The sequence below is a fragment of the Panthera tigris genome, chromosome A2 (assembly GCF_018350195.1).
Source record: "Panthera tigris isolate Pti1 chromosome A2, P.tigris_Pti1_mat1.1, whole genome shotgun sequence".
NCBI lineage: Eukaryota > Metazoa > Chordata > Mammalia > Carnivora > Felidae > Panthera > Panthera tigris.
The window spans coordinates 108238160-108252897 of NC_056661.1; the positions used below are offsets into that span (position 1 = coordinate 108238160).

General features: G+C 40.1%; 1 protein-coding gene across 1 annotated transcript in view; it reads right to left on the minus strand.

Annotated features, from left to right (window-relative positions):
* Positions 1 to 14531, minus strand: part of CRPPA (CDP-L-ribitol pyrophosphorylase A) — a 314810-nt gene extending 300279 nt beyond the window's left edge. The window contains exon 1 of the mRNA XM_042967601.1: positions 14284 to 14531. Coding sequence (XP_042823535.1) covers positions 14284 to 14531 — 248 coding nt within the window. The remainder of the gene's footprint in view (positions 1 to 14283) is intronic.
* Between the last annotated feature and the right edge of the window lie 207 nt (positions 14532 to 14738).

Here is a 14738-nt window from a genome sequence, read left to right on the forward strand (position 1 = left end):
AAAGTAAGATATGTATTATGATGTGCAGTCAATAGAAAGTATTAGGGAGTAAGTCTCAGTGTTGGTTGCTCTGCTTTGTAGCCCATCCATCCCCCATCCCTTTCATTACAAACTTAATTGATTACAGTGTACTCACACAGTTTAGAATTTATACTGTACTTAAAGCGCCCACTCCACACGCCCCCCCCCCCCGCAACTGACAAGTGACAGTCCGTGGTCTCTAAATGTGAAGCTTCCCAAGGTTCTGTCTTCACTGACACAAGCTGTGACCAAAGCACTCATCTCCTCCATTATTTATTGCACCAGCCTCTTAGCTGGTCTCGTTCTACTTTTTATCCCAATATAACACATTCTCACCACTTCTAGAGGATTTTTCTCAAGTGCAAACCTAAAGTTACCCCCTGCTGCTTCTTGAGCAGGACCCTTCAAGGTCAGCCTACTTGTCCCTATGCCACTTCATCTGTCCCATTCCCCTCTTATTTAGGAGGACATTTTCTCTCACATCCAGGTCTTTGCTTATGTTACTTCCTTTGCTACCCAGCACACCTACCCCATCTTGGGGTGGGGCAAGATGGGAAGCTCAGTTCCACCTGTTCATCTGTCAGTTCAGATATGGCTTCCCCCAGGAAGCTTTCCCAGGCATTTTGGGAGCAGCAACCCTGTTCTCCACTTCCAGAGTACTCTTACTGCTAGAGAGATTTACCATCATACTCTACGGTTTCCTTTTCTATCTCCTTCACTAGGCTGCCAACTCACAGAAAGCAAAGTCTACACTTCAGAGCTTGGCACATTCTAAACCAAGGAGTATTAGTAATATTAACAGTAACTAAGATTGATGGCTCGCTCAGTAACATGTGCTATGTACAGCACTTGCCTGCAATATCTCATCCAATATATCAGATCGCAGGAAATCACTATTATCACTTTACAGAGGACATGGAAGCAGTGACCTGCCCATGATCTCACACTTAAGAAATGCAGGGACCTGGGTGGAACCAAGTCTGATTTGGGAGCACACTGTTAACTTCTACAAATGCACTAACAGTGAGAAAGAGGTGGCAAAATTATGTTAGTATCCATTGTGTCTCCGGCACATCATTTATATTCTTAGTGATGAGCCATGTAATACTGCTACATTTGTGATCAAAATGACAAATTTCCTTTATTTCTCGTAATTCAAGCAAAAATAAACACCTAACATTTGCCAGGCAGTATGCTAGACACTTGTTATATAATAATGAACCAAGACTGGCAGAATTCCTGACCTCATAGACCATATGTCAGTATCTGTTAAATGAATCCATGAATAGGAAAGATTTAAATAACTAGAAAGGAATAAATTATTACTTTTATAATTGTTTAAGCCTTTTCTCTGTTCATGGATTCAGTTAACACTTTTGACATAATGGTCTGTGATTTGCTCAAGTTTATAGGAAAGAATTATTAACAGTGATCAAATATATTTCAGTTTATTAATAAAACATCACACTAAGGTTTTTGTTTTATTTTTTAAAAACATTTTAAGTACATGCTCAACTAAATCAGTAGGCAAAACTACTCTATAATCAAGAATTTAACTTGTACTCTAAGCTATTTATCTCTTCACAGTGTATTTATCAGAAAAAAAAGTCACTTAAAAGCAACTTTTAAAGATCTTAAGTTGCTATTTTTTCATAAAAATTACTTCCAATTAAATAATACTGAACAATTAAGAGGGAGAAAGACAAGGCATTGCTAGACTTAATAGTCATTCAAATTCCTGCACAATGAGTCAATGAATTAATGAACTCCCCAAGATAGTTACTAGAATGCCTTCAAAGAGCTATAAAATAATTGTTTCAAAGAAAGTCAGTCATAATAGATGTAAATAATTAGATATACCCAAGTCCTTTGATTATTTCCAAAAGTCGTAAGAGACTCTAAGCAGCAAAGTCTTTTAAGTCTTTTATTCTTTCTCAAACTATAGATTAAGGCCTATTAGTGTATCAATTTAGGGAGTTTAGGTTAACATTTTTGGATAAATGATATAGAAATTAATAGAAGGGTAAAGTTAGAATGTATAGCAAATAGGACAGGTTTTCTTGAAATTCAAATACGTACATATTGTGTATTTATGTGCTTGATGGAGTCATAATGCAAAATATTTTTTTAAACAAGTTACAATAAAAAAATTTAGGAGACATGGTCTTAGACCACTCTTAAGAGATAACAGAATTATGGTATTTTGTTCAGCAACCAAGCACTTGCAATCCTTTTTAAGTACTATTTATATTTCAAAGGATTTATTCACATTCTTTTCTAGTTGTAGAATTAAGAGACTTTTACAGTATTAAAGTTAAATAATGTAGAATCATGGGACTGAGAAAAACCTTAACTACCTCACACAGTGCCTACTGAACAAGTATTTGCTGAATAAATGAATCTGGCTGACCTCCTTAGTGGAAAGTATGTCCACACTGAATTGCTATACCCAGATTTCATCAAGTTCTCTTGACTAATTCCTTTCTAGCACATTCCCTAGGCAAATTACAAGACTATCACCTATAGACATTTTGAGGAAAAATTATCATTTCTCATATTTTCTCCCACAATGCTAAAAAATCACTTACAGTATTCTGCTTGGGCAGCTTAATATGATCAGTTAAAAATGACAGATTTAAACACATGCTTTTTATATAAGCAGACAGGGAGGGAGATGCCTGGGAGGCTCAGTTGGTTAAGCATTGACTCCTGGTTTTGGTTCAGATCATGAACTCAGTTTGTGAGTTTCAGCCCCACATTGGACTCTGTGCTAACAGTGCAGAGTCTGCTTGGGATTCTCTCTTGGTCCCTCTTTCTGCACCCCCCCCCCACCACTCATGCTGGCTCTCCAAATAAATAAACTGTATAAATAATAAGCAAACAGATACATGGTGTGCCTGGGTGACTCAGTTAAGTGTCCAACTCTTGATTTCGACCCAGGTCATGATCTCATGGTTGGTGAGTTTCAGCCCCATGTCAGGCTCTGTGCTGACCACGCAGAGTCTCCTTGGGATTTTCTCTCCCTTGCTCTCTGCCCCTCCCCAGTTTGGCCCCAAGGGACAGTGGCAGCTAGGGCTGACTGTCATGACAGTCTTCATAGAGATTAGGCTTGTGGATTGTACTGTGGCCATATTTGGTAGATTTACATCTCCCCATACCTACCCTGCTATTTTAGCAGCAAACCATTGTTGAGTTGGTGTGAAGGGGATGGCTCCCAATTGCCCCCACAATGTCAGGTCTCCTTATCAGGTCTCATGACCCCAGACTTCCTACTTGAAGTCCAACCTACCAGTCCTAATCTCTCCTTGAAAGAGTCCCATGGGGGCCTTCCCACTGGCAATTTGACACAAACATCTAGTCATACAAACACAGTCTTATTGTATTTTTAATACATAATGTAGGCCTATTGTTTCCCTTAACTCAGATTTGACCCTTAATGATGCATTAAGAAAATTATTTAAAGTTCAATTCCTGTATTTGAACATGTTCAACTGAAAGTAACACAAGTACCTTTTTCTTTCTGAATCCTTAATTCAATTAGTCACTAAAACCAGTCAATTCCTGTCTAAATATTTCTCCTGTCTTCCCTACTCCAACTTTTAATTCAATTCAAGCAATCAACATTGCTCATTTAAATTAACATTTATATATGTACATATGTATTTCTATCTTGTTTCAATACAATTTCCAGGGTTTTCAGAAAGAGTAAGATAGAACAAGTACACAAGAAAGCAAAAATTAGAGACAATCTATTAACTCAGAAAATCTATTAAGCCATCAGTGCATACACACACTTCAACACATACACCTATCAGCTGGGAAGATGGTGGAGTAGAGGACCTTAAGCTCACCTCACCCCATGGTTACAACTAAATGACCGTATCAGTATAAATAACCCAGGAAATGACCAATACACTGGTAGTACAAACTCCACAACTAAGGGCAGGGGAAAGGTCACATCAAAGGTACAAAGGGCTGAGATGTAGTCTGAGAGCAAAAGAGACCATGCCATTCAAGCTGGCAGCACAGTAAAGGGCAGAAAACACATTTTCACACCAGGAGCCCATGAACTGGGAGAATGAATCTCTAGTATTTTCTTTTGAGTGAGTTGAGTGAAGGCCAAATTTCATGAGTTCCTAAAACAAGCAGGACTTAAAGCCTGGAATTTTAAAAATCCCAGCCTTGGCTCTAGGAGAGCCCAGAAAGCTTTAGGAAGCAGAATCCCCATCCTTAAAGAGATAGCAGGATAAACAGCCCATGCAGATACAGTGTAGAACCAGCAGTTTGAAAAATGCCTGGGGTAGACTGCCCCCCCCCCCAGATGAGCAGTTTGCTCATCTCAGAACACCGCCTGGACAAACAGATGCCACTAGGAGACACCTCCAGGAACAAAGAAGCTGGCAAATGCTATTTCCCTCCCCAGCCCCATAGCATAAACAATGGTTACCTGTGGGAAGCAGCACAGTACTGACACTCATAGCTTAACTTGCTTTCACAAAGCTCCACCAGGCCATGCCACTCCCAAATGCTTCAATGGATCCACCCCTTTCCAGTCACTCTTGCCTCCATCCCCCTGCTCTGGGCCCTCCCCCAGAAGACCAGCACAAACACTGCCAACGCCACATCTGACCTGAGCATTTTGTAGGTCCTCAGTTTACATAGTGGTGGGGGCAAGTCTCAGTTCTCAAGCAGACCACTGCACACCTTGCTGCCCACAACAGGCAGAGAGGGACTCTGCCCACAGCTGAACTGAACGAACAATAGGGCAAGACTCAACAGCAGAGCAGACACAACACACATAGAAGACATTCCCTGAAGCTCCTGGCCCTGGGAACTACAGAGCCCTGAAGGACCTCTTCTTCATAAGGCTGTTATCATAGGAAAGTCAGCTACTTCTCTTGCTCTTAACAGAGAGAAATAGATACACTAAGTCAAACAAAATGAGAAGACAGAAATACATTTGCCAAATGAAAGAACAGGACCAAATCACACCATCTGACCCAAGCAAAACAGATGTAAGTATTATGGCTGATAGAGAATTTAAAAAAAGTATCATAAAGATACTCACTGGACTTAAGAGTGGAGGACATCAGTGAGACACTTAACAGAGAGTAAAAAAAACAAAAACAAACAAACAAACGAAAAAGAAAAAAATAACCAGAGATCAAGAACACAGTAAGTGAAATTAAAAATATACTTGGTGGAACAAATAGCAGGCTACATAAAGCAGACAAATTATTTAATGACCTGGAACACAGACTAATGGAACATAACCAATCTTAGCAAAGTAAAGATAATTATGCAAATTGAGAATATTCTTAGAGAACTCAGTGACTCCAAGCATAATATCTGTACTATAGGATCTCAGATGAGGGGCAGGAAACTTATTTGGAGAAATAATAGTTGAAACTTCCCTAATATGAGAAAGGAAACATATCCAGATTGAGGAGACACAGATATCCTTCCCCCTCACCCCAAAAAAAAATCTCTACCCAAGGAGGTCCACACCAAGACATATAGTAATTAAAATGGCAAAAAGTAGTAAAAGGAAAAAAAAAAAAGTAAAGCAATAAAAGATGACAGTTACATTCAAAGGAACTCCATAATACTAACAAGGGATTTTTTACCAAAACTTTGCAGGCCAGAGGGAATGGCAGGATATATTCAAGGTGCTCAAAGGGAAAAAATCTGCAACCAAGAATACCCTATCCAGGAAGGCTATCACTCAGAATAGAAGGAGAGATAAAAGAGTTTCTCAAACAAAAACAGAGCTCATGACTACTAAAGCAGTCCTATAAGAAATATTAAAGGGAATCCTTTGGGTGGAAAGGAAGATCATAAGTGAGAACATGAAAATAAGCAGTAAAAATAACCTTTTCTGTAAAAACCAGTCAAGGGATTCATTAAAGAAAAGGATGTATATTATGATGCTATACACCTAAAAAATGGGAAGAAGAATGAACTTCAACTAAAGTGACCATCAATGTCATATAGACTGCTTTACTAGAAGATGTTATATACAAACCTAATGGTAACTACCAATCAAAAACAGGTAATAGATATGCAAAGAATAACGAGAAAAGGTTTGAAATAGATCACCAAAGAAAGCCAAAAAATCATGAAATACAATCAGGGAAGCATCAGAGAAAATATACAGAAACAACCACTAAACAAGTGACAAAATGGCAATAAACACGTATCTATCAGTACTTACTTTGAATGTGAATAGACTAAATGCTCCAATGAAAAGACACAGGGTGGCAAGATAAATAAATAAATAAACAAACAAACCATCAAGACCCAACTATATGCTGAATAAAAATAAATAATATAGGGGCGCCTGGGTGGCTCAGTTGGTTAAGCGGCCAACTTCCGCTCAGATCACGATCTCACGGTCCATGAGTTCGAGCCCCGCATCGGGCTCTGTGCTGACAGCTCAGAGCCTGGAGCCTGTTTCAGATTCTGTGTCTCCCTCCCTCTTACCCTTCCCCGTTCATGCTCAGTCTGTGTCTCAAAAATAAATAAATGTTTAAAATTTTTTTTTAAATAAATAATATAAAAACTAAAAAAGCAATAGAACAGATCAATGAAACCAGGAGCTGATTCTTTGAAAAAACTCAACGAAATAGATAAACCTCTAGCAAGACTCAAATAAGAAAATTTAAAAAAATTAATAGATGACCCAAGTAACAAAAATTTATGGAAAAGAAGAAATAGCACCACAGAAATACAATTTTAACAGAATATTATGAAAATATTCATCAATATCAAATATTAATATCAAGTAGAAAATTTGAACAGACCAATCACCAGCAATGAAATTCAATCAGTAATCAAAAAACTTCCCAAAAATAAAACTCCAGGACCAGAAGCCTTCACAGATGAATTCTACCAAACATTTAAAGGGGAGTTAATATCTATTCTTCTCAAGCTATTTCAAAAAATACAAGAGGAAGGAAAACATCCAAATCCATTCTGTGAGGCCATTATCACTCTGATACCAAAGCCAGATACAGACGCCACAAAAAAAAAGAGTACAGGCCAGTATCTCTCATGAATATAGATGCAAAATCCTCATAATATTAGCAAACCACATCCAACAATATATTTAAAAGATCATACACCATGATCAAGTGGGATTTATTCCTGGAATGCAAGAGTGGTTCAATATCCACAAAATAATCAAAATGATATGGCACATCTGTAGGACAAAGTATAAAAACTGTATGACCATTTCAATAGATATAGAAAAAGCATTTGACAAAGTATAGCATCCCTTCATGATTTAAAAACAAAACAAAATCTCTGCAAAATAGGTCTAGAGGGAACACATCTCAACATAATAAAGGTCTCGTATGAGCAAACATCATACTCAATGGGGCAAAACTAAGAGCTTTCCCCCTAACATCAGCAACAGGGATGTCCACACTCACCACTTTTATTCAATGTAGTACTATAAGTCCTAGCTACAGCCTTTAGACAAAAAGAAGTAAGAGGCATTCAAATTGGTAAGGAAGGAGTAAAACTATTTGCAGATGACATCATACTACACATAGAAAACCCTAAATATCCCACCAAAAATCTACTAAAATTGGCCAATGAATTCAGTAAAGTCCAAGGACACAAAATCAATGTATAGAAATCTACTGCATTACTATACACTAATAACGAAGCAGAAGGTGAGATTAAGACAAAAATCCCATTCACAATCATACCATAACAATAAAGTACCTAGGAATAAATTTCAATGTGAAAGACCTGTACTCGGAAAACTATAAAACACTGATGAAAGAAATTCAAGACAACGCAGAAAAAGGCAAAGACATTCCTTGCTCACAGGTTCCAAGAAAAAAAAAAATCGTTAAAACATCTTTATTACCAATGCCATCTACAAATTTAATTCAATTGCTATCAACATACCAACAGCATTTTTCACAGAACTTGAATAAACAATCCTAAAAATAGTATAGAACCACATACACACACACACAAAACCTCCAATAGCCAAAGCAATCTTGAAAATGAAAAACAAAACTGGAGTTATCAAAATTCCAGAGTTCAAATGATATTACACAGTGGTAGTAATTAAGAGTGCAGGGGCACCTGGCTGGCTCAGTCAGTAAAGCATCTGACTCTTGATAACAGGGTTCTAAATTCAAGCCCCATATTGGGTATAGAGAGGACTTTAAAAAATAAAATCTTAAAAATAAAATAACACAGTATAGTACTGGAATAAAAATACACATAGATCAATAAAACAGAAAACCCAGAATTAAATGCACAATTACATGGCCAATTAATCTTTGACAAAAGAGGAATGAATATACATACAAGGGGGAAAAGACAGTCTCTTCAATAAATGGTATTGGGAAAACTGGACAGAGATATGCAAAAGAATGAAAACGGACCACTTTCTTTCACAATATACAAAAGTAAATTCAAATGGTTTAAAGACCTAAATGTGAGTCCTGAAACCCTAAAAAACACTTCAAGAGAGGGCAGGCAGTAATCTGACACTGACCATAACAACAGTTTTCTAGATATATCTTCTGAGGCAAGGGAAGAGCAAAAAATAAACTACTTGGACAACATCCAAATAAAAAGTTTCTGCACAGTGAAGGAAACAATCAACAAAACTACAAGTCAACCTACAGAATGGGACAAAGTGTTTGCAAATGACATCTGTTAAAGAGTATCCAAAATATAAAAAGAACTTAGAAAAGTCAACAACCGAAAAATAAATAATGCATTTAAAAATGGCAAGACATGAACACACATTTCTCCAAGGAAAACATACAGATGGCCAAGACACACATGAAAAGATGCTCAACACCACTTATCATCAGGGAAATGTAAGTCAAAACTACAATAAGGTATCACCTCAAACTTGTCAGAATGGCTAAAATCAAAAACACAAAAAACATCAAGTGTTGACAAGGACTCAGGAAAAAAAGAAGCCTCATGCAATGTTGGTAGAAAAGCAAACTGGTGCAGTCACTCTAGAAAACAGTATGGAAGTTTCTCAAATTTAAAAAACAACAACCCTATGATCCAGTAATCACACAGCTGGGTATCTACCCTAAAAATACAAAAACACTAATTCAAAGGTATGCACGGACTCCTATGTTTATTGCAGCATTATTTACAGCAGCCAAACTATGGAAGCAGTCCAAGCATCCATCAACTGACAAATGGATAAAGAAGTGGTACCTAAATGCAGTGGAATATTAGCCATAAAGAAGAATGTAATCTTTCCATTTGCAAAAACATGGATAAATCAAGAGAGTATCAGTGAAATAAGTTAGTCAGAGAAGGGCAAACACCACATGACTTTAGTCATATGTGGAATTTAACAAAACAAGGGAAAAAAAAGAGACAAACCAAAAAAGAACTCTTAATTCTACAAAACCAACTGATTATTACCTGAGGGGAGTTGGGAGGGAAGAATGGCTGAAATAGGTGAAGGGGATTCATCATGATGAAAAAGAAGGATTTAAAAAGTAAATAGAACATAAAAACATATATACAAATACAGAATCACTACGTTGTACACCTGAAACTAATATGCCGATTATGCCTCAATTTAAAAAAGGCAAGCAGACAACACACACACACACACACACACACACACACACACCATGGAGTCTCAGTTTCTAAAACTGGACTTCCATTGATTTTCCAAGTGGCAAGAAAGCAACCCAACTTAACCACAAAAATCTACTCTCCTTAAGATCAACACATACAAATCCACAAAACAGCTTTCTTTGAAATTCATCTGACATTATCACATTTATGTTGACTAACTTACATTAGCCAAACTAAGAGTGAAACCTGAATTAGAATGCCAACACATTAATAAGGATATATATTAGTATCCAAAGTCTGCAATGCTTTTTATTAGTGGGACAGCCCATTTCCTTCCTAGAGGAGATTTATACTGGCTGCCAGTTTATAATACAGTTTCAATGGGCAGTGAACCCTATCGAGGAACAAGTCATTTTAGGCAGTGTCCTCTACCGCAGAAAACTTGAGAAACTTCTCCAACTATGCAGAAGGCTGTGCCAGACTTTGTTCAAATGTATCAGCAAAGGAACTCCCACTCCTAGCCCACCATCACCATGAATCTGAAGAAGCATGGCCAGTGTTTGCCTTGTATTTGACAGTGTTTGTCTTACTTTTCTTGTATTTGTCATTTTAGTTATTCAGCTAAGCCAGATTAACCATTCTTAATGAGTTTCTTTCCTTAGATATTTGGAACCCGAAGTAAGCTTAACGGCAGGGATTTTTACTCCGTACATAAGACCTGGGAACACATTTTTTTAGACAGCAAAAGAGCACAGTTAGTCTGTAAAGTGTATTTTACAACTTAACTGCCAGGGCTTTATGCCTCCACCACTACCATGGCCACCTAAGTTTTCTTAGAGCAATATTTCTTTTAAAAACTCTGGTCATACATAAATCAATAGTTACATAAGGCGCTAGTACCCTTGATATCAGTTCCTTGTTAGTATGCTGAGGGGCAAAAAAAGCTCTCTTCAAATTATAAATCTTTGGTTTAATAAACTTCTATTCCCTCTACAAGGCCAAAAGCAAAGTTTCAAAATCCTAGAAACATTTTTAATCAACTTCTGAAAGACTCTTGCTCCTAATACAACCTACCAAGTAGTAGTTTTGTTTTAGTTAAACCCAAATGCACAGATCCAAACGACCAGCTGTATCACCTTAATAGAGGTGGTATATAAACATGTATAAACACACATACGTTTATACACACACGCAATGTTTAATGGAAATATATGCACATACAACTGATAGACTTTGTCCAGATAGAGCCATAGCCAACGTCTCCCAGATTTGGGAAGGTGCAGAGAGTCTTTTGAATGTCATTTAATTTAATAATTAAGAAATTTCAGGGTGCCTGGGTGGCCCAGTCAGTTGAGCATCTGACTCCTGTTTTTAGCTCAGGTCATGAACCCGGGGTCTGTGCTAGGCTCTGCACTGAGCACGGAGCCTGCTTAAGGTTCTCTCCTCCCCCTCCACTGCTGGCACTCTCCCCCTCCCAACACACACACACACACACACACACACACACACACACACACAAAGATATTTCAATGGCCTACCAGAACTGGACTAAACTAGAAAAAAATATTTTCCCAATGTCACCTGAATTGAAAACAATCCTGAGTCTCAGTCAACTCACAATACAGACTCTCTGAAGGTCCCCTCTAACTTTTCAGTCATTTAAGAACAGGTGCTTTAATATGTACCATGTTGTTTAAAAAGTAAAAAAAAAAAAAAAAAAAAAAAAAAAAACACTCAGGGTGCCTAGGTGGCTCAGTCAGTTAAGCATCTGACTTCAGCTCAGCTCATGACCTCACCACTCAGTGAGTTTGAGCTGGTGTCAGGCTCCATGCTGACAGCTCAGAGCCTGGAACCTGCTTCGGATTCTGTGTCTCCCACTCTCTCGCTCTCTGCCCCTCCCCTGTTTGCTCTCTCAAAAATAAAAATTAAAACATTAAAAAAAATGGGGGGGGGGGAACTCCCCTGAGTTGACCTTAGAAGCTAAGGATCTCATCACTACAAAGTGCAGTCTTCCTCTCAACTCCTCTATGGCCATGGAACCTTCACTCAGCCATTGGCTGTGCTGAGTCAGAGAATAAGCTTCAAGTATTTTGATAGTGAGCTAGGAGTTTAACTGTTTCTTTTTAAGTTTGCAACTAGTTGTTTTTGTTTTGAGCTGTCTACCCCACCTTCCGAAGCATCCTGTACCTCTGATTCCTGAAACATTCCAAGATCTGGGGACTTCAACCAACTTGCTTCTCCACAGCTGTTCCCTTGGGGACTGTTAAGTCTGATTACCATCCTGTTCTTCCAATGTTTTGTTGTCATCTTTTACCTACTCCAGTTCTTACATTCATTTTCCCTTGTGTGGCTATACTGTTTTTAGTCTCTTTGGGTGGATAAATCCAACAGTGAAAATAATGCAATTTAAACCTGCATTTAACTAAAACAAAGACGAGCCACATTTCTTTACATTTCCCTATCCCAATTTAAGAGCTGTGGACCAAACTTCAGAGGTGAAGTCTCTCGTATGCCATAGTTTTTTATCGGTTCAAAATTCCAAAGGACAGATCCAACTATGAGGGTCATTTTTCAGTCAGTGAGTATCTTTAATTTCATAGTCAAGATCAACTAATAAAGATTATTCACAACAACCTCTCTATTAGTGAGATGGAAAAAGCTTGAGAAAAGAAAGTCTTAACTTCTGCGAGACAAATGAACTTTGAAATCAAATAAGAGGGCAAGGAGAGCTGACACTATCCTAAAATAATCTAGATGATTGACAGTGGTGACACCCAATTACATCTTTTCTGATCTGACGCATTGAGAGTGATGCTTCCCCTTTAATACGTGGTAAGCATGTATCATTTTGCCAAAGAGCAAAACGTAAGAATTTCATACGACATTTTATGCTTCCATCTCCTTTCCTTAATTGAACTTGCATAATTCAAGAGGATGAAATAACCTAGGCTTTTTAACACCATGCTCTAGGAAGTCTATTAGCAGTCAACAGAATGCCCTTCCTTTAGCAAATGGCTAAGAAGCACCCATACCTAAACCCCTGTAATGCAAGATTTCCAAGGATTTCCTGAAACATACCCCAAATGCAATCATCCCTTAAGTTCTTCAGGCATTTTAATAGTGACAAAAATGATCTCCGATGGATTTCAAAATGGAGGTTTCTTTAGTTACTATTAGAATTTTATCACTGCTGTTAGCAATACAAAACACATTTTCCTCATCTTCCATTAAAAAAGGCATTCCCAGAACACTTTTACTTCAAAAGATTTTTCCAGTAACCACCTATCTCAGTCTACCCCAAAAGATGCAAACGTGCTGATGTTAATTTGCTTCATAGGAAAGAAAACTGAACGTACAAGAGACTATATTCCCTTATGCCCAGTTATTAAGCAATTAGGTTCTGCTGGCCAAAATCCATTGTGTCCCTTAATATAACCTACATAAAGGAGTTATGTTGTCACGGGGTCTAACATACTGTAGTACTGTAGTTACATGATTCATACACAGAGAAAAGGTGGCCTACAAGAGTAGGGAAAGCACCTGAACTGTTTCCATGTTTGTTTGAGTTTCAGATGTGACCACTGGCCTGATTACCCTAATCAAGGGTGGTTATGACTCTTCACGCTTCCATAACCATATCCAACACAACGTGGGCCCTTTGGCTTCTGTGGTGTGTGCAAGCATGATGGGACAGGAAGAAGAGCTTTGCTGGGTAATAGGCTAACAGCCTTGAATTAGCAGCAACTCATTAGCTTGGTCTTCATGAAAGCCACCTGCAAAGGATATACTAAAATAATGTTATCCTTCTTGAGACACAAAGGACTCACTTCAAGGTTTAACATCCCATCACAGCACCACACTGGCTTCAACCCATAGCAACTCATCTAGGGACCTGTGCAACTGTCCTGCTTCCTACCCCTCCAGACTCACCCCACGCTCAATCATACTACTATGTGCTAAAACAATTAACAAACCCCCTCTCCATCTCACTACTGTGCCTCTAATCCTCACCCCAATTCCACACGTATTGGCCTTAACAATTTCGCACCCTTAAATCTATATCCACCGGTGAAAGCCTTGGATTAAGTTTTGTCCCTCCATCCACCGTCAGCACTTCGTAATTAACATAGGATCTTAAGAGATATTCAGTTAATGTACATGAATGGATAAAGTGAACAAAGGCCCGTGAAGTGAGATGTGTGAGTAAAACTCCAATCCACGCATGCACGGAGAGCACAAAACATTAACAGAGATTGAGAAAGAGGCAGACGGGCAGGGAGACTCCTGAAAGAGCTTGTCATTAGGCCCCAGTGGGGCCACTGTCAAAACTAAATGCCTTTTAGTTCCAACCCATGCTCTCCTTAGTCCAGCTCCAGGAGCCGGGCTCCCCACAACCACGTCGACGGCCCGGGCACCGAAAGGGGTCTGTGGGGCAGTCCCCTCTTGCGTGCAGGTCTGTTAGAGGATCAGAACCACCGGTCCCTGAATTGCAGGGAAGGACGCAGCCCAAGCCTGGGATTGAGCGGGCGGAGTCGGCCCCGCAGTCCGCCGAGAGAAGGCGCCAGCGCGAAAGCAGCGCGAGGGGCAGGTGCCGCGGGCCGCCCTAGGCGGGCCGCACCAGGAGCGGAAGGCCGGGCCGGGGGCCGGGAACCGGGGGTGCGCCTTGCGCCGCATTACCTCTCCAGGGCCTGCAGCGTGTAGCTGATGAGCGGCCTCTCCAGGACGGGACAGAACTGCTTCGGGGTGGGGACGCCCATGCGCTCCCCACTACCCCCCGCCGGCAACACTGCAGCCACTGCGGGAGCGCGGCGCCCAGCTGGCCGAGCCTCGGCCCGGGCCGCGTTCAGCGTAGAGGCCGAGGGTGTCTGGTCCGCGCCGAGAGAGTCGCACAAGCGAGGCCGCGGCGCGGCGGGCCTGGGCTCCATGGCGGCGGGCGGCGCGGCCGGCCGGCCGGCCTGGTTCGCCCCGGGCCACAGCGCCCCGCTGCGCTCGGCTGGGGTCACCGGGAAGATGGGGGGGAGGGCAGAGGAGGCCTGACGGCGCCCACCGGAGCCGCGGAGTCCGGGCCGCTGCGTGTCCCCAGGGGACGCTCCGGGTGCCGAGCTTCCTCCTTTGGCGTCCGCGGCCTCAGC